The sequence below is a fragment of the Perognathus longimembris genome, chromosome 4 (genome assembly GCF_023159225.1).
Source record: "Perognathus longimembris pacificus isolate PPM17 chromosome 4, ASM2315922v1, whole genome shotgun sequence".
Classification (NCBI taxonomy): domain Eukaryota; kingdom Metazoa; phylum Chordata; class Mammalia; order Rodentia; family Heteromyidae; genus Perognathus; species Perognathus longimembris.
In genome coordinates this window covers 25,494,540-25,518,230 of record NC_063164.1, presented here as the reverse complement: position 1 = coordinate 25,518,230, position 23,691 = coordinate 25,494,540, and the positions used below count along the sequence as shown (strand labels likewise).

Sequence of the window (23,691 nt, the reverse complement as noted above, 5' to 3'; positions counted from 1 at the left end):
TTTGTTTTTTTTTTTACATTTTTTCCTTGGTCATTTGCACTCAGAATAAATGGGCTTCCCTCTCCCTGCTGCCTTGTTTAACTTTCTAACAAAAGGAACATTTAATCTAATTGAAACCCTGGAAGTTCTGACTTGCTTTTGCTTCCTTTCCCTCTCACTCTTTCTGTTCTTTTTTTTTGTGTGTGTGCCAGTATTAGGGCTTGAACACAGGGTCTGAGAGCTGTGTCTTAGCTTTTTCACTCAAGGCTACAGCACTACCACTTGCGCCATACTTCCATTTCTCATGAACTTTCCTTTCCTGGCTGGCTTTGAACCTCAGTCCTCAGATTTCAGCCTCCTGAGTAGTTAGGATTACAGGTGTGAGCCACCTGCGCCCAGTCACCATTTCATTTGTGCATCAGGAAAAAGGAAACCCGCCAGGTTTCTCCTTTCATTTCAGAGACACGATTCAAGTTGGACTTGGCTTTCAAGGCCTAGACAGTGGATACTTCCCCAAAGAAAATTTCCTCAACTGTCCTGCTGATGGGCATATACAGCAAAAAGCTAGCATTCTGAACCACCCTGGCAGGAAGGAAAAAATGAGGAAGAAAGGCAGGAAAAGCCTAGCTCAACATGCCTGTCCCAGTGTTTTCTCTTCTTCTTTCTGTGTGCAGGATTAACAGCAAAGATTGCCCACTAATCTGGCCCTGGGACCTGATGTGAAGGGTTCTCCTGGGATATAGCCCCAAAATGTCTTGGTTATCTGTACTTTGAAGTCTCCATCCCAAAGTGTTACTTTGCTGAGCAAACCCCAGACAGATCTTTCCCCTGACCGCAGCTTGTTCATTTTGTTCCACTGAAGCTTGCTGTCTGCTAGGAAAATTTCACTCACTGACTAAGTGTTGTCTGAGTCAGGGCAAACCCAAGGCTGCCATTGCTGGTGAGCTACCCTGACTCCTCCCTTACCCTCCACCAGGAGCCCAGCCCTGAATGCCCACAGGCTGTCCCAAAACCTGGGTAGCAGCTCCTGGAAGAAACCGGAAGTCCACTGTGGCTTGCTCAGTGCTGAGGGACAAAAGGACAGGGCTCCAGGCTATCTGGTCAAACAAAGAGAAGCCACTTACTTGGTCTCCCAAGGAGAAGAGAATACTGGGAGGCTGGTGCCTAAGGAAACAGAGGCTTTTGACTTGAGTCACCAACCAGTAGGTTGGATGATTTGATTTTAGAAGCACACACACACACACACACACACACACACACACACACACACAATTTTCCATTTGTAAAATTTGACACTTTAATAACACACACATATCATACAGAGCTTATATGTGACTCTTCAATCAGGCCAAGCAGGCCCCCATTACAGAGGCTAAACCAAATAGAACCAAAATCAAGAACCTAGGTCTTTTTCATAATTGGTCATTTCTACATCTATGTCTTGAAAAACATTTCCACAAAGTGCCAAAGCCACTAGAAAGACCCAAAAGAATATTTCTTGTCTGTGTTGGTACTGAGACTTGAACACAGCGCCTTGCACTCTTACTTGTATTTTTTGCTCAAGGCTGGTACTCTACCTCTTGAATCATACTTCTAGCATTTGAGTTGTTAATTAGAGATAGGAGTCTTTATAGACTTTTCTTCCGCAGACTGGTTTTGAACTGATATCCTCAGATCTCAGCCTCCTGAGTAGCAAGGATTTACAAGTGTGAACCACCAGCACCCAACTCAAAAGAATATTTCTTAAGGACTCACAAGGAAGTTAGGTCAACACTAGTGATTTCATGTTATTTTCAGTGCAAAACTATCTTATTTATCTCAAAAGGATCATTATTGAACAATAGTATTCCAATGTGAATTACTAGAATATACTCCTTTGAAGTCCCCAAAGCTCTTTCTTGGTAATCTAGAGATTAAACTCAGGGTTTTGTGCTTGCTAGGCAAGCACTCTGTGATTTGACTCGCGCCCCCAACCATTTGCTCTCAGTTTGTTTTTCAGATAGGGTCTTACACTTTTGCCCAGGCCAGCCTGCAATTGTGATTCCCCCTACCTCTGCTTCCAGAGTAGCTGGGTTTATAGTATGTACTTCAATACCCAGCCAAGAGGTTGCTGTTGTTGTTATTGTTTAAGTTTCTGATAGGGAACGTTATAAATTATGTGCTACTCTTCCATATCTTCTTAAACAAAAATCAACACTTAAAGGGAGTCAACTATTTTTTTTCTTGATGGATCAAGATTCTAGTTCTAAAATCTGTGTGTGTGTGTGTGTGTGTGTGTGTTTGACAATGTCTGGGTAATGTCCTATTTGGATCAGTTTAGATTTTGAGTTTTTTTTTTTTTTTTTTGGCCAGTCCTGGGCTTGGACTCAGGGCCTGAGCACTGTCCCTGGCTTCTTTTTGCTCAAGGCTAGCACTCTGCCACTTGAGCCACAGCGCCACTTCTGGCCATTTTCGGTATATGTGGTGCTGGGGAATCGAACCCAGGGCCTCATGTATATGAGGCAGGCACTCTTGCCACTAGGCCATATCCCCAGCCCCAGATTTTGAGTTTTTGATAACCTTTTAAACATCCAGTTTCCCCATCTGCAAAACTTGGGAAATAACTACTTTGCAAGATTAGCATCTGTGTTAGCGCCTTTGTACTTAGTTAGTCATGGGGAAGTTTGGGACAAGTTTCTACTTGTTTTCTTGCTGTCACTTCCTGCTATGAGTAGACCCACCTCCTATAGCCTTCCTCTCTGACTTGCTTTCACCTTTTTGTGTGTACCAATTTGGTATCAGGAGGTCTTCCTTCTAGAGGTCTTGCTGTCTATTGGAAAGCTTGAGTCTTGGGGGAGTCCATATTTTCCCCTAAACCACTGTAATCCCAAAGCCTGTAGTTCTAGTTGGCTTCCATCAGCCAAGGTCAGGGCTGAGTAAGGACTGGGGAGCAACCCCAGGTAGCCAAGTACGAGAGCAAAAGATCTCAGCATTGACTACAATGTTCATAACCTTTTCTTCTGATCACCCACTCCCACATTCTGACTAGGGTTTTGGATATCTGGCTACTGGCTAACTCTCCAAGATGAACAAGTTTCTTTTGTGTTCAATTACAGCCAAGGGACCCAAGTCTTAGCAGATGTGTCTGTTTCTCCCACATTAGGGGCCATATTTTAAGGAAGGCAGCTGTTTCCCAGCTTGATAAACTAAGCACAGTGAACAGAGGAAAGATATCAGATCATAATAATCCAATGGCCCCCTCCATACCCAACCATCAGCATTTCCTTCTGCTTTCAGGATTAAAGCTGGTACTCTACCACTTTATTCATACTTCCACTTCCAGACAACAGCCAGGTACAATCTTACATTTGCTCAGGCCCAAGTCCCCAGAATTCACCATCTTTTTCTCTCCCTCTCCTCTGTCCTCTCCTCTTCCCGTGAGGTCCTTACTCCCTCTAGCTCTCCTTTGCCAACCCCTACTCCAAACTCCTATAGTGTTATATCACCCTGATGCGCTTGCTTTTGTGAGGTCATCTTATGTTCTGAGCATGTAAGTTCCCCAAGGGCACAGACTATCTCTTCATTTCTTGTGCACTTTGTAGTTGCTTTAGTGGGAGTTTTATACTGGTGATGTCGGAGCCTAGGGAGGCATGTTGTTAATCTATCTGCATTGGAAGACAGGTAGACCTTTCTTCCCCACTCAATCATTTGAGGAGGTCATATAATGAATTCAAAGAGGATAGAACTGTGCTAAATGTCCATGCCATTCTGTGACTTGGATCCAACACTTACAAAATGGCCATGGGTCATGCATCCCTTCCTTAGAAAATGGCTATAAAGTACCTGTTAGGTGGCAAGCTTGATGACAGCATTGGGAATATTGTGATGAGTACCGTTGGCCGCATAGAGCTCTGGGTTTAGCGAGTCAAACATAAAGATGCAAATGCCTGGACAGCTGGCCCAGCGAGGCAAGGACCTCTGAGCCCTACCTCTGCAGAGCACTTCATACTATCTCATGTAAAACTCACAAGGAAGCTGTGGTAAGGTGCTACGCCTTCCTCTTTGCCCATGAAACTTAGCTTAAAGGAGTGAAGCAACTGGTCTAAGTTTTTGCCTTCAGGACATAAAGTCAAATATTCTCCTTTTTAATCAGTATTCTTTACCCTTGTGCTCCCTGCCTCCTAATTACCCATACCCACACTGTGTGCTATGGCCAGAACATGATATAGGACTGAGCCCACAGCATCCAGATGCAGCCTAGATAGGCGACTCAGGAAGGCTTCCTGAAGGAGACAATGACTTGCAAGGATCTGGAAGAAATTAGCCAGGAGTGTGTGCATGGCAGGTGCTCAAGGTGGAGACTCATATACTCAATGACTGGAAGGCAATAGTCTCAAAGCTTTGGGGAACAGTCATTGAACATGGCTGTGCTTGACTTCCTTTCCTGTGAGTGTTATAAGGGCAGAGCAAGAGAGACAATTCTTGTGACTTAGTAATACAAACTGCTTCCTGGCACAGGTTCCTTGGCAATGCTATTTAATTTTCTTTCCTGGCCAGGTGACTTCCACCATCTCCCTAGAAGAGGGGCTGTGGTCAGGAAGCAGGAAGGTCTGACATTACAGGGACTTTGCTGCCTCCACCTTCCCTGCCATTATAGGGCCTCTAGTACCTCATACCCATATGTCCCGGGTTTCTGGGTTTGGTGGCCAGGCTGGATTAAGCTCTTCTACTTCATTACTCCTACACAGACTCAGAATCCACTTCTCTTCCCTATGAGTAGATGACAGAAGGCCATACCACCCCATTAGGGGGTGTGGCTTACGGAAGTCTCTCGAAAGCCAGCAGAACAGAGCAAGAGTTCTCTGTGGTGCAAGAGGGTGACGTGCACTCACTCAGGAGAGAGCCACGGGTTGATTCCTCGTGACCTAGGACACATATCCTGCCTGCCCACCCAAGAACTGTTCCTGTTCCCCAGAGGAAGCAGCAAGGGGTCCCAGTACCTGACTGAATTTGCAGCAGTCCTTTGATGACAGAAGCAGACTGGCCTCTGGGTACTGGCACAGTAAAGCCCACAGTCCTGCTAACCCAGCTAGCTGCTGACCCAGACCCAACCCAGGACTCCACCCAGCAACCTCAGCGCACCCAAGGAGCAGAGAGAGAGAGAGGAAATAAAAAACAACAACCCACAGATTGTTCTCTTCTTACCAAGGTTAAAGTGCAGTTGGGACAAGGGTTATTTTTGGCAGTTTGTTTTTAAATATGCGATGTTGCAATCCCAACCCTCTCAATGCAAGCTTCACAGTGAATGTCTTTCTTAACAATGTGTTTTATCTTCTGATTGAGAAAATCACTGGAGATTTTATCATGCACAATCCCACTTGTTCTGCCTCTCAACCCTGGCACCTTCTTGAAACTCAGAGATCCCAAAGGGCCCACATCTCACCCCATGTAACACTTTGTAATTCTCCTATCTAATTACACCGGCTGGGAAGCCTGTCTTAAGAAATTCAGTGGGCACTCCAGGTGTGGAGGGGATGAAGCAGAGAACCAGAAAGACACAAGTCAAGACATTAGGTTTTTCTTAAAAGAGATTTGTGGGTTTTCTTGTAGTCATGAGTCCTGTAGGGAGTGGGGAAAAAAGCACAGTCACTTTGTTTTGTCTTTTTTTAGTAGCAAGGGGATTTAAATCTTTAGATAAAGAGAAACTCAGAGATAATTTAATTCCATTCCATTCCAATCATCCCAGAAAAAATATAAGCATATATATATACATATATATGCATGCTTCCCTTATTATTTCTTCTAGAGAAACTTCCCATAATTGTCCTTTATTATATTAAGGATACCTCACTTCAGTTGATGGCAGGATAAAAGTTGTATGTAATTTAGATTATCAACCATTTTTTTTCCTAGAAGGAAAAATTCCTGGAAAAAAATGTTAGCTGGGTCAAACATTACATTTAAAAAGGAAGAAAATAAATGTGGATTGGGCTTAGGTTTTGGAGGATGGTATGGGATTTTATACATTCAAAGAAAGGACCCATGATATTTTAAAGTTTTTTTTCCCTAGTTTTGTAGCCAAATATCTTGGCAATGCATAAAATATATACTATTTATTATGTGTATAGTATATATAAATTACAAGTTATTTATATCTTATGTATACTATTATATTAAATTGATCAACCAATTAATTGGTAGATGATAGATAGATTTTGTGTTTTTTTGTGCCAGTCCTGGGGCTTGAACTCAGGGCATATGTACTGTCCCTACCTGAGCATTTTTGCTTGAGGTTGGTACTCTTATCACATGAGCCACAGGTTTACTTCTAGCTTTCTTTGAGAAGTTTACTGCAGATAAGAGTCTCATGAACTTTCCTGCCTGGGCTGATTTTGAACCCCGATCATCAGATCTTCTCCTGCGATAACTAGGATAGCCTCCTGAGTAGCTAGGATTATCGGCATGAGCCATCACCAGCACGCAGTATATTATGTATATTTTTTAAAAAAATTTTTGGTGTGCTCTGTTTAGGGACTTGACTATGTGTGTGCACGCATGTGCGTGAGTGCGTGCAGGGATTATGAGTAAATTGTCAGTTAGGTAACAGTAGAAAACATTTAAGGAGCTCTTAGAGACATCAGGTACTAACCACATTTAACTCTCACAACAAAGTATGAAGCTAGACTCCTATTATTCCCATTAAACGGATGGTAATACAGAGGCACTGGGAAACCACACAGATATAAGGCAGAGCAGGATGGAAGCCTAGGATTCCAAAGCCCTTCCTCATACCTGTGACTGACTAGTGTCAGCATACCTAGAGTGTCATCCCCTCCTTCTGCTCAGTTATTTGGGGCCCCTGATTTCTTGAGATAGGCATGACAAGCATGTCCTTTCCTCTTCTTTCTATTCCTTTTCTTTCCTTCTTCCTGCCACATAGTCACTGGCGGATGCTAGTGAGGCCATCAAGGGAAAGAGGTCTTTCTGTTTCTTTCAGGATGAGCCAGAGGCCTGACTTAGTCAATAGTCTCCATCTGCACCCCTGTCACCCACCTCCCCCACCCCCTCACCCCCGCCTTTTCAAATAACCAGTCCTCCTAGCACCACCTTCATTCTCTGTCTGGAATCTGGAGACGTGAAGGCCAGTAATGGAGTGTCAGCGGAAGTAATTGATTCCTCACACACAGAGAATTCTCCTGCCTTTAGTGTCAATGGAGCTGAACCAGATTCTGGGCAGTGAGCGAGACGTGTAAACAGTCCATGGCTGAGCTGTCAGGACTGAGCTAGACATACCAGAGGGTGAGTGAGGGGGAAAACTGTGGAACAAATAATTGTTTTATTGCAAAGGAAAGGAGTAAATAATATTTCAGCCCAGGGATTGGCAGTTGGAGAGGGACGGTGGTAGGCTAGGAGCCCAAGGAAGCATGTGGTGTTCCTGGAAACAGGTATTCATGGAGGAGGTTTTTTTTTTTCCTTTGTCTCAAGGTAGGAGGTTTGTCTCTACCCCAACCTCCTCTTCCCATTATCGTCATTATTATCATTAAAATAATTACCGTAACAATTACCGTTGATGAGACCTCAGATTTTATACTGCACCTTTCATCTGAAAGTTCAAAGTGATTTATCTCTGTATCAACCCTTGGAAGAGCAGTGGGAGATTAAGGAAGTGTTAGGACATGGGGTAAGGGTGGGGTCTTTCACAATGGGAGGCTGAGGTCCAAGCTGTAGGGTCCTAGCTCAGGGCAGGCTGCTAGTTAAGTATTAGGGCATCGATTTCTCTTCTGGGGACTCTGGGCTGCTGTACTCTTCCCACTCAGGCCCTTATCCACATGTGGCTTTTACAGCTCATCCCTGGCACTAATGCCTCTCCCACACTGTGAGGCCCTGCTGGTCTCTGCAATATGGTAACCAGCCAGCCAGCAGTTCCACAGACAAAAACAGGCTGCTTCTGACCATGGGATAAATAAGAGATCTTTCAGTCTGACTTACACCACACCATCCTGCTCCAACACCTTTTGCACCCAAAGTTCCCAATATTTTCCCACCCTTGGCTACTTCTGTCACCAGCAAGTCCCTGCCTGATCCTTTTAGCACAGCAGGTGCATTTCTATGGCAGGTTAAGGCCAGGGCTGGGCCACTCACTGCTGGAACTAGAGCAGCTCTGTATCCTGGAAGCCATGACACTTCATGACACAGCATCCGGACGCAGTCTCCAAGTGACACTTGGAGAAGAGGAAGCCGTTCCAGCTGAGTGGCCACTAAGAGCTATATTCAGAATGTCCACCCTGGTGTGGCAGCAGCCCCTTCCTGCCTGGACATTAGTGTGGGTCTATCATTTCCACACCCCAGTGCTTTTTACACCGTGGTGACAAGTTTTGTCCCTGGAGCCTGGAGACACTCTGAGCTTTGTAAGATCCAAAATCATGCTGTCACACTTGCCACCTCCTCCCCACCCAGTTGTCCCCTGCTTGGACTTCCTACAGGGGATGTTTTTCTGACAAGCTTTGTGTCTGCTGACTTTTGTGGGTACTAGCAGAAAGGGTGAAAAGAAGACTGGAAGCCTAAGACCCCTGGTTTAAAAAGAAACCCTAACAGGACTTGTGTTATGCCATGATTGGCTCCCTGATGCCTAGCACACCTCTGTTCCCAGCAGGCTCCCATTTTTTCGGACAGATGGGGTGGTTCTGATTTTGCTCTCACAATTGGGTCCTCAGGGAGCCACAAGTTAGTGTGAATGCCCATCCCACAGGAACAGTTCACTCTGCCAAGTGGAGAGATGCTGCCAGAACACCAGGGCCCCAGGATGACGTGTTCTGATCTCCCCTCAATGGTTACCTGTTGCCTTATACCCCAGCCAGTCAGCCCTGGGAGACACAGAGGCAGGATGGCTGCACCCGTTTATGAGGTGAGGCAAACTGACGCACAGGAGTAGGATGGATCCAGGCCAGCATCGATGATTGAATGAGTCTTGGGCTCTGCTAGGATTCGTCTTAACATATAACCATCAAGGGCAACTGCTACCCTTGAGAAGAAGCACACAGACATAAACTGCGGGTTCCTCGTGCCTACTCTGTACTCTGGCAGCATAACAAGATGTTGGCAAGGGGTCTTCAAACTTGACTGGGTGGTGAGGATCCCGTAGATGCAGAGCAAACTAAAAGAAGGTGGACAGTAGTGCTGAAAACAGCTTATCTGCAGACCTTGAACTTCCCACTGGCCCTCGTTGCCTAGAAAACCATTCCTTACATAAGCAAACACAGTCCCTCCAAGCAACTGCCAGCATGCTCACTGGTCCAGGAGCCGGCAGATCTGCGGCTGTGAGGCCTTAGGAATGTACCAGGACAGTGAGGGGCAAGTGGCATTCACCCACAGGGGCAGGGCAGAAGTGCTGGACGCTTTGTTGTATGCCCTCAATTCTCTGAAAGTTCATCTAGTGACATTTATCAAACAGCCTGTCCGGAGCAGTCTCCTTCCTCACGTTGAGTGTGTTCTTGGCAGCCTGCTCCACAAAAAAACAATGGGACAGGGCCCTCTCCACCATCCCAGGGGCTTCTGCGGAAAACACAATCAGGGATTATAAATAGATATTATTTGTAGTTTCCATTTTCTTGCCTTCAATGTTTTTTTTGTTTTGATTTGTTTTATTTATTTATTTTTTAGAATAACCCACCCTCCCCCCGTTTGTTTTGGGTTATTCTCTGTGCATGCTTCCTTGGCTGGTGGTCAGATTTCCTCCTTTCTAAAGAAGCTGTGGTAACTGGCTCTGAGGTGGTTACAAATAAAAAGTGTCCAATATTAGAGATTTGTGGTAAGAAGGGGAGAAAAAAAAAAGGAAGAAAAATGTAAACAATTGCTATGAAAAAAGACACCGGGCACTGATGCGGATATGCAAATGAGAGTTTGAGAACCATTTGTGGCCTGAGAGTTAGATAAATAATGTGGCATTAATGGCACCTAAGTCACAGCTACTCATGGAGCTGTCATGGTGAGATGAGGGGGAGCTCACACGCAGTGGGGAGGGTGAGTGCCCATCGAGTGGAGGAACAGTAGAGGAGCCTGGCAGGTTGGTTCCACCACCTGGGCTCACAAACACAAGACTAAGGTAAAAATCTCCCCAAGACTCAGCTGAAGGATTTGTGTGAGCGGTGGATTTGTGGAAACCCAGCCCCAATGCTTGGGAGGTTGGGGACACTAGGACTGTAACTGCCACTTGGTATGTCATCATGTATCAAGTTTCCAGAGAGCCTGGTCTATGTAACTCTTCTTTCTCCCCAAACCTGTCTTGTTGAACAATGGTGACAAAAATAGGCAGGGTTTCTTAGGCATCTGGCACTGGGTTGAGCCTGAATATTCCTCCCAAACCCTGGCCTGACTTGTTATGCACCACTAGCAAGTGACTGAGACTAGCTGAAGCAGGCCATGGAGCCCACCTGTTACACTCCTTAGGGTCCCATACTTTTCTGGACAGATAAGTTTTTGTGTAATATTAATTTCAGGTTTGTGTTATCCTAGACTCCTTTCCTAGGAAAATGCATGTCTTCACACACAATTTCAGTGTACAATCACAGGGGGTCTCAGTCAGCGAGACTCTCGTGTGGACTTTGCTGGAAATGTGTGGATTGCAGTATATGTGGATGATACTTTAAGAGCGTATAAATAGCCAGGATCCTATTTTTCTCACTCTGTGGGCCATATGTTCACATATGGGTGCACATTCGCTTATAAAAATACTACACTTAGAAAAATTAATATGTGATCCCATCTGAACATTTACAAGCTAGATTTCTACTGTGTGAATCTTGAGACTATGCCTTTCGAAGCTTGCTGTTGCTCTTGGTGATTTGTCTGTGAATTTTGGCACATCCTGCAGGCTTTGTTTAAACAGAGGGCTAGGTAAAAAGAGCAAGATTTGGTGAAATCCCTTGCATACATTCTGCCCATTTTATTGAAACCTGAGACCAAAGGTTTCCTTCTGTTTATGAGGCTCTCTGGAAATCTGGATTTTCCATGGCTCTAAGGTTTTCATTCAATGAGGCAAAGGGAGAGATGAGAACCAGCTTCTGACTGCCATTCCACATCATGACATTGGGTATAATGTTGGTGTTTAGTTACTTTGTTTGTTTTTCTGCCTGTCTGTGTGTTTGTCTGTGTACACCAGTCCTGGGGCTTGAACTCATACCCTGGGGGCTCTTCTTTAGCTTTTTCTGCTCAAGCCTAGTACTTTACCACTTTAGCTACACCTCCACTTCTGGAGATAAGAAAGAGTCTCATGAACTTTCTTACCCAGGTTAGCTTTAAACCTCGATCCTCTGAGTAGCTAGGATTCAAAGTATGAGCCACTGGTGGTTGGATAACTTAAGTCTGTGAGTCTCAGTTTCCACACCTGTTAATGAAGGGCAATCTTCTCAGGATGTGACACATATTAAAGAAGGGTTAAATGATATAATATCTAAACCCAGAGTTGAGCCCACATAGTAACTTCTCACTAAAATGTGAACCCTTCCCATTGATATGCTAGCTTCTTTATGAGTGGTACCAACAAAAGGTAGTAGTATAAAGAAATAAAATGTACTTCTTAAAAGACAAGATGAGACAGCAAGTAGGTTTCTCCAAAAAGGCTGAGCCCAAGAGCAGGTGCCCTGGCTTTGGGCCTGATTTGACCAGAGAGCTGAGCACCATGAACACCCACCCCATAGCCTCTTTCTATCTTCAGTAGCTTCTTCGTTGGCAACTTGCACATGACAGTGGTGGCTTTTCCTCCGATTTTCCCCTGCAGATTTTAATATCAGGATTAATAAGATAGTGTTTGTCATCATCTTTGAGCTTCCTGGAAGAAAGGCACTCCAGGAGGTGGTAAATTCTCTGGCCTGGATAATCTACTCATGAAATATGGAACTTTGAAAGTGTGAGAAAATTCTCAAATCACTTTGACAGCATTTTAATTATAGTTGATTTGTTTGCCGCTAATAGTGAAAATGCTGTCAGCACGATATGAGCTGTTTCTTCCCTGCAAAATGTTATATTCGTGGGTTCTTTTTTTTTGTGTAGCGAGGCAACATTTATGTTTTCAGATATAACCAGAATAGCTCATGGAATGTGTTGGGGTACAAAGGTAGAGGCTAGCACATGGAGCAACCCATCAAACCCTTCAAAGTGTTGCCACCAAGCACATCTTAACAACAGCACCAACCTCAAGTTTCTTATCCATTTATTCACTCTGCACATTGTCAGTGTCATCAACATTGACCCCTCTTCTATGCCAGGTACCAGGCGAGTATTCCAAATCTGAAAGAGACTAGACAAGTCCTTGCCCAAGGTGCTTGCTGTCTGCTGCAGGAGATGGGCCATAAACAGAGAGATACACACATACACAAGACTGTTCCAGAAGACAGTCATAGCCATTAAAGAAATAAGAATCTGGGTGATCATGGCTCGTGCATATCATCCTCGGTACTCAGGAGGTGAAAATCTAAGGATTGCAGTGGCTAAAATCTAAGGATTGCAGTTTGAGGCCAGCTAAGGCAGGAAAGTCTGTGAGACTCTTATGTCTAGTTTATCACCAGAAAGCCAGAAGGAGAGGTATTGCTCAAGTAGTAGACTGCAAGCCTTGAATATAAAAGCTGAGGGGTAGAGCTCAGGCCCTGAGTTCAGGCCCCATTACTGGTGCACATGCACATAGACACACACACACACACACACACACACACACACACACAGAAGGAAGGGAGGGAGGGAGGGAGGACAGAAAGAAGGGAAAGGAAAAGAAGGATAGAATAAGATAGAGTGTGCCATCTCTGAGGAGATGGTAGTTGCATTTATGCCAGAAGGATGAGAAAAAGACAGCCCTAGACAAGGCTAATAGGAGTACTGTGATCAGAGGAAAGAACAAGTGCAAAGGCCGAAGAAATAGCTTGCCCATCTACAAAATGTCTTAAACCTTCTATGAGGCAAGCAGCATGAGGAAGGAAAGCATTGCCTCTCTCAAAGGTTATGAGCCCAAGCAAGTGTTTGGATAGAGAGCCCCAAATCCCCTAGACTAGCATAGCATTCTTACTTAGGAGACCTAAGGAGATGGACTCAGGCATAAATTAATCTCTCCCTGGGTGAAGGCCTCATTGGAGAGTGTGGACAGAGCAAGGGACACCAGAAAGCTTTTCCTCCTGTCTGCCAGTGATGAAGGAAGAGATGAGATTGTTGCTATTTCATCTCTCCCCTGTCGACTCTTAAAATTAATTCCACTGTCAAGATTCCCATACCCCCAGCTACAGCTGGGGGGTTTGGAGAGAAGAAATGAAGACTTTGAAGCTGAGCAAGATTAAGAAAGCATTCTCTAGACCAATGCTTCCCCACGCAGATGACAGAACCTGTGGAGATGAGGAAAGAGACACATGGGAAACCATTATGGAGAGAAAAGAATATCCAGGAGTAGCAGTAGCCACTCTGACTCGGGAAAAATAAGTAAATAAATAAAATAGTAATAGGCAGTGTTTAAGCTTTCCAAGGAATTTTTTCATTTAAGCAAGATTATGAACAATGAAACATAAACACTGTAGTTAATATGTCTCTTAGCTGGTATATGTGGGCCTTCCAGAGAAGAAGTTAATAAGCTCTAAGAGGGGCTTTTCAACTTATCCCACTTGACTATCATGGGGTGAGTGCTGAACCCGTACCCCAGATTCTTTCCCTGAACAAACACAGGAGATTGGAGGCTAGCTGCAAAGCTGTATTTACTCCCAGGCCACAAAACTTCCTAAGCTTTTGCCTGAGCTCTTCACAGACGAACCTGAACCTGACAACATTGAAATTTCTAAGGAGATTTACTAAATCCCTAATAATCAAAAAGAAAAGAGAACTCCCCACATGAGTCAGTCACAGGGAGGTAAGTGACACATTCTCTACAGGAATGTGTCAGTGTGTGACCAGAAAGGCCAGTGGGGCACAATGAGGATGAGGACCCTGGGGGATAAGGAAGTTCAGACCCAAATTATAACTTGGGGCTCCTTCTCCTTTAAGCAAACAAGATTTTAAAATCTAGATTTTTCTGGGAAGTTCAAGGAAGGGCAAGAGTCCATTCACTAAGGAGCTCAGAGAGGCAGTGAATTTTTCACACTATTTGAATAGTACTTGTGAAATTTTCGCTCTATGCATTGTGTGAAGCTATATAAGGATGTGTGTGTTGCTGGCCACGTTACAAACAAGGATGGGGCAGTCTATTGAGCAAATTGAGTCAAGCTTGCAGCCATGGTGTTTGTGGGTAGCCTACCTCCTGGCAGACTCAGTTAATCCCCTAAATGACACCAAGGGTGATTAGGCAGCCTGACAAGCCATCCCAATTTGGAAGACTAAGCCAGTAGGATGGCAGGGCCTCTTCTTTTCCCTTCCAGAGAAACTAGCAACACAAAGCTAGTAGAAAACAATTTTTAAAAAGTGTTTATTGTAGTCCATGTCCCCCACACTATTCTAGGTACTGCGACCTGCCATATCTTGTTTGGTGCTCACTCTAGGTCGGTGACATCGCTGGTGATGGTGGTGGTGATGATGAATTTTTCCCCCCTCTACTTAATCTTGAGAACTTATTTTTCTCAACTCTTCTGCATAAAAAAAAGAGGTCTGAGAATGTAGTTTAGTGGTAGAGTGTTTGCCTTGCGTGCATGAAGCCCTGGGTTCAATTCCTCAGTACCACATAAATAGAAAAGGCTGGAAGTGGCGCTGTGGCTCAAGTGGTAGAGTGTTAGCCTTGAGAAAAAAAAAAAAAAAAAAAAAAAACAGGGACAATGCTCAGGCCCTGAATCCAAGCCCCAGGACTGGCACAAAAAGGACTCAATGGATGTAGCTCTATTTTATAACATTTTAACTGATTAAGAAATGCAAGCCAGGCTCCTGTGGCTCATGCCTGTAATTCTAGCTACTCAGGAGGCTGAGTTCTGAGCACCACAGTTCAAAGCCAGCCCAGGCAGGAAAGTCTATGTGACTCAAGTGGTAGAGTGCTAGCCTTGAGCTGAAGAGCTCAGGGACAGTGCCCAGACCAAGATTTTAAGCCCCATGACTGGCAAATTAATTATTTTTTTTAAATTCAGGCTTATAAAGAACAATTCAGATAATAGAATAGGAGAAAAAAGAAAGCAAAATTATCGTGCCACCTGTGCATTTAACCACTGTTGGTATTTTAGCAGATAGTTTTACAGATGCTTTCTGTATGTTTATGCAAGGAACTATAGGCATGTATTTTAAGTATATTTTTTAATCTGATCTTTTTTTTGTTAACAGTATATCACAAACACTTTCTACAAAAACAAAAAAGTAGACATGAAGCACTCTTTATTCTCACAGCCAATACTTCATTTTATAAAGGTACCAAAATTGATTTACTCACCCTCTATGGTTAGGATTTTTTCAACATGATGCTATTTATAAATGAAGTATCTTCTCACTTCATATGCTTTTTAAAAAGAAATTGCACAAAAGATGCATATACATCCTTCCACAGTTGTCTTGTTATTTTCTTAGGAAGAATTTCTAGCAGATGTACTTCTAGATTAAAGTCTATGGACATGTTAACTAGAGTCACATTTGGCCCAAATATGCCTTCCAAAATGTTTGAGCAGATTTATATTTTACTTATACAATACCTCTACATATTTTCTCTCTCTCTGAGCCTCTTTGTGTGTGTGTGTGTGTGTCTCTCTCTCCTCTCTCCTCTCTCTTCTCTCCTCTCTTGCCCTCTTGAAGTATCTTCTCCATAGTCCAGATTTCCTATGTCTGCATGGGTCTGGGGCTACAGCAAACCCCAATTAAGCTTCTTAAGCACACACAACGCCAGCCATTGTAGTACTAACCCATGTGCCTCATGTAGATTCGATCTGGTCAAGTAAATCTCACAGCAACCCGAGGAAGATGGAGGAAGGTCCAAATGGCCCCTGTTTTTCCACATTTCTGAGGGTCAGAAAGGTTCTGTCACTTGCCTGAGGGCAGCCAAGTGGTCTATAGCAGGAGTCCAAACCCTGCCTGCCTTGTCTCCTTCCTGGACATGGAAGTCTTTCCCACAGAGCAGGGGGCGGGGGCGGGGGGGATGCCTAATGAAGGAGTGGGTGTCAGGATTTTCCACCTGTGTGCACACAGCTGCTGGACAATCACCCTTGCTCAGCTGACTATGACTGGGGACAGCACTTAATTTCTCTGTAGAAACAGCAAGGAGGGGTTTTCTCCAAGTTTCTGGGAGTTTCCCTGAGAACAAACTAAGTGTCTTTTTACTTCTGTTTTGGAAGTGAGGAAGCCTGCTTTCAAAGTCACCACTATTTCCCACACTGAAATCCCGGACCTGAGCAGATTGCCCCACCCTGGGGCCTGCTCCATTTGCCCTTCTCTCCATGGCTCCTGGGGGAGCTGCTCTCTCCCAGTCCAGACCTCACCAGCTTCCCAGGCAGGAGCCTGATCCTCTGGGGACTCAGAATGAAGTACTCCTGGCCCTCTCATTCTTCCTTCACAGTCATATTTACTTGGTGGTGGGTATGCACTCTGAAATGTGACCCTCGGGCCCCATCAAGGCCTCTGGACCTCTGTAGCTCAAGGCAGGCACTTCTGAAAGCGTTCACTGTACACAGACCAGTGTGTGACAAGAGCCAGCAGGCATATCCTGAGGAGGGCCACCTGGCCAGCCACTTTCTCTACCTGCAAGGAAGAGATTTCTCATATGTTGTTTTAACAGGTTGATGCCAAATAAATACAGAGGGAAGAGGGAAAAGGAGATGGCTGAGTTTTAGCAAATAAAATCTGAAGAAGCTTCAGTTGGAGGGGAGGAAGTTTCCTACCCTAACAGCTGTGACAACACATTCCCTGGAGCCTAGGAAGGAGCAGAGACAGAGCACAGTGCAATTGGTAGAGCTCGTCCCTCAGCTCAACAGTGGGTCTGTCAAGACAGAGTGAGACTCCCGGCTCAGAAAGGCTTTGCAGCATCTTCCCACCACGGCAGGCCAGTTTGATTCTGTATAAAAGGGACTGAGAGGCCAGGCACTGGTCGCTCATGCCTTAATCCTAGCTACTGAGGAGGCTGAGATCTGAAGATCAGTGTTCGAAGCCAGCCCAGGCAGGAAAGGCAGAGTCTCTTATCTCCAACGAAATACTCAGAAAAACCTAGAAGTAGCTCTGTGGCTCCAGTGGTGGAGCGTTAGCCTTGAGCAAAAGAAGCTCAGAGACAGCACCCAGGCCCTGAGTTTAAGCCCCAGTACCAGCCCTCACTGCTCCTTGAGGATAATTGTTATGTATAGACATTGGGTTCCCAGAATTCATTCCTGTGCTTAGAGAAATGTTTTTTATTATCTGACATAATGCTGATTCCTTTCAAAAACATGTTGTTGACTAAACACTGCTAATGAGACAATCATTTCAGGAAGGGAAGCTACCACCACCCTCACTCTCTTATTTTTTAGTAGACAGTGGCACCCATCAATTGAAAATAAGAAAAGAGGGGATAGGCATGATAAACACTCCTGCGCATGGCGTGGTGGCGGCTTCTTGTGGTTCCAGCTAGGATCCCTGGACCAGCCCAGGCAAAAAGTAAGAGAGACTCTCTACAGCCAACCAACTTGGACATGTTAGTGCATGTCTGTGGTGTCAGCTACATGGCAGGCATAGGTAGGAGGATTGAGTTACAAGGCCAGCCCTGGGCAAAACCTAACAACCTATCTTAAAAAATAACTGAAAAGCAAAACAAGGTTGGCAACATGGCTTAAACGGAAGAGTTGTCTGCCAAGCAAACATGAGCCCCTAAGTTCAATGTCTAGTACTGCCAAAAGAGAAGAAAAGGAGAAAAACTTGGGAATCATCCCCACTGTACCTAGCACAATGCCTAGCGCCCCCCCCCCTCCCCATCCATGAGTACTTTTCTCAGTCCATTTCCATACCAGTCTTCCGGATCTTTTTCTACTAACAGATGAAGACATTGATGCTCAAAAGGTCACTACCCAGACCTAAGGAGAAACTAAGATTCAGAGAGATTGTTGTGGAAATTAAAAAAAAAAAAAAAAGTGCTACCCAAGGAAGAAAACAGTTTCTTGTTCTGAGATCTTTGATGGAATGGTTGCTATTGCTTTTATGTGCGCAGGAGATAAGGCCTCCCACCCAGGCACTCATTCCCTAGGTGGCTTTACCAAAGCATCTTCCCCTGTCTGTTTGCCAGCCTGCCCCACAAGCACGGTGGCCTTTGTTTATCACTCTGAAACACCTGACCGCCTCTAAGTGGATGGGGGAGAGCTGAAGGAGCAAGCCCTTCCCCCCTCACACTTAGGTTTTCTCTCCCGTACCCCTTTTCCTCCCTCCCCTAGGTATGACTTCATTGAGATTCGGGATGGGGACAGCGAGTCTGCAGACCTTCTGGGCAAGCACTGTGGGAACATCGCCCCGCCCACCATCATCTCCTCGGGTTCTGCGCTCTACATCAAGTTCATTTCCGATTATGCCCGGCAGGGGGCGGGCTTCTCACTGCGCTATGAGATCTTCAAGACAGGTCAGTGCGCTCCACCCCTGCGTTTGGGGACCAGGGGAAAGATGGTAGGATGGAGGGGAGGAGCCTCGGCCAGTGGGTGGAGTCAGGCGGTAAGAGCTGGATGACAGGTCCTACCTAGGTCTACCTGGGTACACTTGAGAGGCTGTCATGCAACTTGATGGGGCAGGCCAAGTACCAGCAGGGTCGGGGAGAAAGGAGAAGCAAATGGATGGAAAAAAAGACTTTGGAGAGAATCTAATTTTTGTATTGGAAAAAACCAAACTCATCTTCTGGGGCTGAAGGAAAATTTGATTAAACTTCCTTCCCATTACTTCCTGGTTTAATGTTGCCTTTCTTTGGACTCACGTGTTTAGAGTCCCTAATGATCTCCCCCTCAAAATGGAGAAAGACCATTGCTTTAAAATACAATTTGGCCTCTAGAAATTCCTCCATTGGTTTACTACCTCTATACAGTGAGCTCCTATTTGCCTCAGGCTAGTGAAAGCAATCAAGAAAATAGCAAAAAAAAAAAAAGAAAGAAAGAAAAGAAAAGAAAAAAAGCAGAGAATGCTGCTGTTGCTCCTCCTCCTCCTCCTCCCCCCCTCTTCCTCCTCCTCCCCCTCCCCCTCTCCCTCCTCCTCCCCTCCTCCTCCTCCTCCCCCTCCTCCTCCTCTTCTTCCTGCTCTTCCTCTTCCCCTTATCCTTCTCCTTTTCTTCCTCTCCTCTTTTTTCATGTACTAGAGCTTGAACTCAGGGTATAGAGATTGTCCTTTAGCTTTTTCTGCTCAAGTCTGCTGCTCTACTACCACACCTCCACTTCTGATTTTTGCTGGCTAATTGGAGATGAGAGTCTCTTGGATTTGTCTGCCTGATCTGGCTTCAAGCCACAATCTTCAGGTCTCAGGAATTGCAGACGTGAGCCACAGACACTCAGCTCTTCTTTTGAGTTGATTGATTCCAATGGTGTCCTTCTACCCCCAACCTTAGATTCCTTTAGACCCAAAGAACCCAAGCCAGAGTTCTTTTCCTTGGCTCGGTAACGAGGACTGCTATTTACAGGACATTGCTTCAGCAGCCACACATACAGTCTCCATATAGCTGCTCCTCTATTGAACCAGTGGTGCTGCCTATGTGCTGGTTAAAGGAGGCCTAACCTCCAATTCTCTTTCACCCTGCCTGGCTCCCCACCACAGAGGCTCCTGCACCATCTTTAAATGTCTTCCTTCTGCAGTCACCTAAGTTTTGTACCTCACGGATAGGATAGGGTCTGGCTCAAGGGGAAGCTGTCAGCCCTGTCATCAAGAGACCCAAGACGGTGCCTGTTGAGTTCAGTGTAAGGGGAACTATTTATATATATTTTCTTTTTCATTAAACAGTTCTTGAAAGGAAGTGGTAGCTGCTGAAAGCACTTTTTATATCCACTCTGTCTAAATATTTGTCTAATTTGTCTGCCTGAGATGGTGAAATCAAGTGAAGGGGTGGGGTCAGGGGAACAGTATTATACCAGAGTAGGAGCCTATGTAGTCACAGGATATAGGGCCCAGAATATTCCATGTTGGCTTTTCATGCTTTGGGTTACAATGAGGTCCCAGGAACTAATGGTTTGTGTGTCCAGGGCTTAGCCTAGTGTGAGGCCCCTGAATAGCTTGACCCATATCCCTTGATTTTTGTGCATGATGCAGACCAATGCCACCAGTTCTGATGAGGCCTCTTCTAGGAGCAATGGGAAGAGAGAAGGAAAGACTAGAACAAAGTATTGTTCTCTGCCAGTGGGGGAACCTAGAGTGTGAACCCTCTGGGCATAGTTAATGTACCTGGGATGATGTTGTTGGGTGAATAATATGCAAATCAAAGGGAAAACTGTACTCTGAGTAAGTGCTAAGTGAAGATACAATTGATATGCTGTGGTCATAAAGCTGAGCAGGCCACTGAGGAACTAGCTCTCTGGAGTCTATTAGATAGCACAGTCCCAAGTAACTAAAGCTGTCACTCAGCAGCACAATCCTAATTATGAGAGGAAAACAGCCCAAGCAAGACCTTCTGGCAGGCCGGTCAAGGGAAGGCAGAACAGGGCCATGAGAGCTCATCTCTGATCTCAGTGTCTCCCAGCTCAGTATTTTATAAGGCATGATGCCACATTCTCCAGAAAGCCACAAGAAAAAAAAAAAAAAAAGAATGTTAACGCAATCTATCATACAAGCTTGAAAGGAGGATATTAAAAGATAACACACAAGAGGGTATCATAATTCAGCCCTTCTGATGACTTGTTGAAGTAGAATTCTGAAGGAGTGGCAAGTCTGTAAATAGCCTAGAGACTGTGGTGGCAGCCCACAAAGGTGAGTGGCTTAAGCCTGAAGCAATGGGAGTAGCCTCCTCTAACGTCTAGGACGGCCTCTAGAAGAGCTTCTGTGCTGAGTGGCTGCCGCACCAACAGCTGTGCTTCTATATGGGAGAGTCCAGGGGTCTCCAGGGACCATCTCTGCCTGTCCATCTAGACCTATATAGAACATGCGAACAAAGCCAGACACTAGTGGCTCACACCTGTAATCCTAGCTAACCACAGGCTGAGATCTGAGGATCCTGATTCAAAGATAGCCATGGCAGGAAAATTTGTGGCACTCTTGTCTCCAATTAACCATCAAAAAGCTTGAAAGTGGAGCTATGCCTCAAATGGTAAAGTGTAAAAATGCTGAGGGATAACATCTAGGCCTTGAGTTCAAGCTCCAGTACCAACACACACACACACACACACACACACACACACACACACACACATACACGCTGAGAGAGAGAGAGAGAGAGAGAGAGGAATGTACAGAATGTACTAGGAAGCAGTATTCTAACCCAAGAAGGTTAGGAAGGCATGTGTTCTTCTAAGTGCCACATTTTCTACCCATATTTCCACGACTGCAGTCCTGAGAGAAAATACACATTCACAGAACATAAAAGACATGGGTGGACCTGCTGAAGGGATCCAAACAAACACAGCTATGTTTGCTAGTCGGATTCATAAAAAGGAAAAAGAGGGAAACTGTAAACACAGATACTCAAACAGCCATACAGAGCATTCTGGAAGCTGCACTGCAGAATTACAATGACGGATATATCCTCACAGTGTGGGCACCTAGAGAGGGCATGGGACAGAAGTAGAAGGGTCATGTCTACACTTCATGAGGTATAAAAGATCCTTCATATTACCAGACCATCCTTCAAGAGAAGAGCAAGCCCAAACTCCCAAGCTTAAGCAATTTCCAATCACCAAACCCTGAGAAGATGAGAGGAAGGAATAAATAACTTGAAAAGTAACACTGGAAACAATCTGTGGAAAATATGTTATAGCCTTTGTTTTTCCTGATGCTTCTTGGACCAAAGTTCAAAATCAGGCTTTCTCTCCTGGTGCCCAGTGGCATTTCTGAGAGTCTAGGACCGTTTATAGACACAGGAAACCTGAGGTACCCACTTCCCCACCTCTGAATTAAGGATCTACCTGAATTTACCATCTGTGGTCCAATTTAGATAACATCCATTGTGCTTTGATATCTGTCTACATACAGATCTTTTCACTCACAGAGTTAGCAGATGTACAGTGGTCAACATGAAGTGAGCATTCTCATACCAGGGTTCTTTGTTATGAAATCATTCTCTGCAACCCAAAACTCTGGTTTCTAGAGACAGTCTTAGCATGGAATGGACTTGAATATTTGCTGACTGAGTTGTTCTTTTGTAAATTTTATCTTCTCAACACATTGCAGAAGAGGGTCTTGGATTAGTCAGATTTCTGCATGACTCAACTTTCTTTTTTTTTCCACACTGGATATTTGACTTCCACTCTGGTGCCTTGACCATGATGCAATTAGAGATGAAAGGATGAGCTTCATAAACAAGTTTGAGTTTTCTTTTTAAAAAACAAAAAAAGATAAAACTAGCCTGGTGCAGTAGCTCACGCCCATAGTCCTTGCTACTCAGTAGCAGGCCAATATCTGAGTATTGGGACTCAAAGCCAGCCCAAATAGGAAAGTCCATGAGACTCTTATCTCCAATTAACCACTAAAGCCAGCAGTAGAGCTGTGGCACTAGTGGTAGAATGTTAGCCTTAAGTGAAAAAGTGAAGGCATAGCACTCAGATGCTGAGTTCAAGCATAGTACACACACACACACACACACACACACACACAAAGCTGGATAAAACTTTCCTACCTGATCTAAAAGAAGCCAGAGAATATTGCCATTTCTAGTCATATCAGTCATGTAGGGCAAGATGATGCTTAAATCCTAAGGTTTAAACTTCCTTATAGTTATAAAAACTTGAAAAAAATGCCCTCTAGTTGAATCCAGGATTCAGAGCTCTGGGAACTGAATAGAATCTCACATCCTCCAGGCCTGACATGGGCTCACTAGGTGTCAATATGAAAGCCTTGGGGCCCTGTCCCCAGCAGAGAGAGAGACCAAAGATTCCACCATAGAGCCCCCTACCCCAGGGGGTTAGAGATTCCCCTAGCTTCCTAAGAGAATGACAATGGCAGTGGCTCTAAGAGGGAATGTGGGTGCCTCTCCTCCCTCTCAAGCCGGTTGTGAATAGAGAGTTAATTTCCACTCAGCCTTGTGTGAAGCTCCCTAAGTGGCCCACATGGGAAGAACACTGCATAGCAGCCTTAAACTCTAACCTTTTCAAAATTCCTCTCTGGCCCCCTGAAGACATGCCAGCTGGCCTGGCTTTGCCCAATTGCATCATCCCCATCCATGGACGAGGCCCACAGGAGTTGGAGGCCCATGGTCAACAAGGCTGGGGGGTAGAGACTGCGCCAGCTCCTCCCTCCAAGCCCGGTTGCCTCCTCACAGCTCTGGGTCTCCCTGCCTCTGAATGATGGCGTCAAAGCCTCAGAGATGAGGCACTGAGAGCCCCCCAAAGAACTCGTGAAAGTTAGTTTTTGCTCTTGTATCCCCCTTTCTCACGTGGCCAAGGCTGCCGCTCAAGGGGGCCATAGATGAGTAGGTAAGTAGGGATATTGGGATTTCCTGTCCTGCTTAGGCTAAAGAAAGTTGAAAGACCCTCCCCTCCCCTTCCCTCCCCTCCCCTCCCCTCCCCTGCTTATTTGCATGGTATCTTTTTTCAATTGAGACATGCAGCTTTCCAGAAAGCCGTCATAAATGTAGAGCCTTGCAAAGGAGCAGGCTATGGAAGCTTGCAGATAAAGACATGGCTGTGGGCTAAGATCAGTGTATTGACATCACGTAGTTCTATTTCACTTCCA

General features: G+C 45.1%; 1 protein-coding gene across 4 annotated transcripts in view; it reads left to right on the top strand.

Annotated features, from left to right (window-relative positions):
* Positions 1 to 23,691, top strand: part of Nrp2 (neuropilin 2) — a 125,538-nt gene that overhangs the window by 18,531 nt on the left and 83,316 nt on the right. For all 4 annotated transcript variants that reach the window (XM_048344898.1, XM_048344897.1, XM_048344899.1 and 1 more), the window contains exon 3: positions 18,279 to 18,460. In XM_048344898.1, coding sequence (XP_048200855.1) covers positions 18,279 to 18,460 — 182 coding nt within the window. The remainder of the gene's footprint in view (positions 1 to 18,278; positions 18,461 to 23,691) is intronic.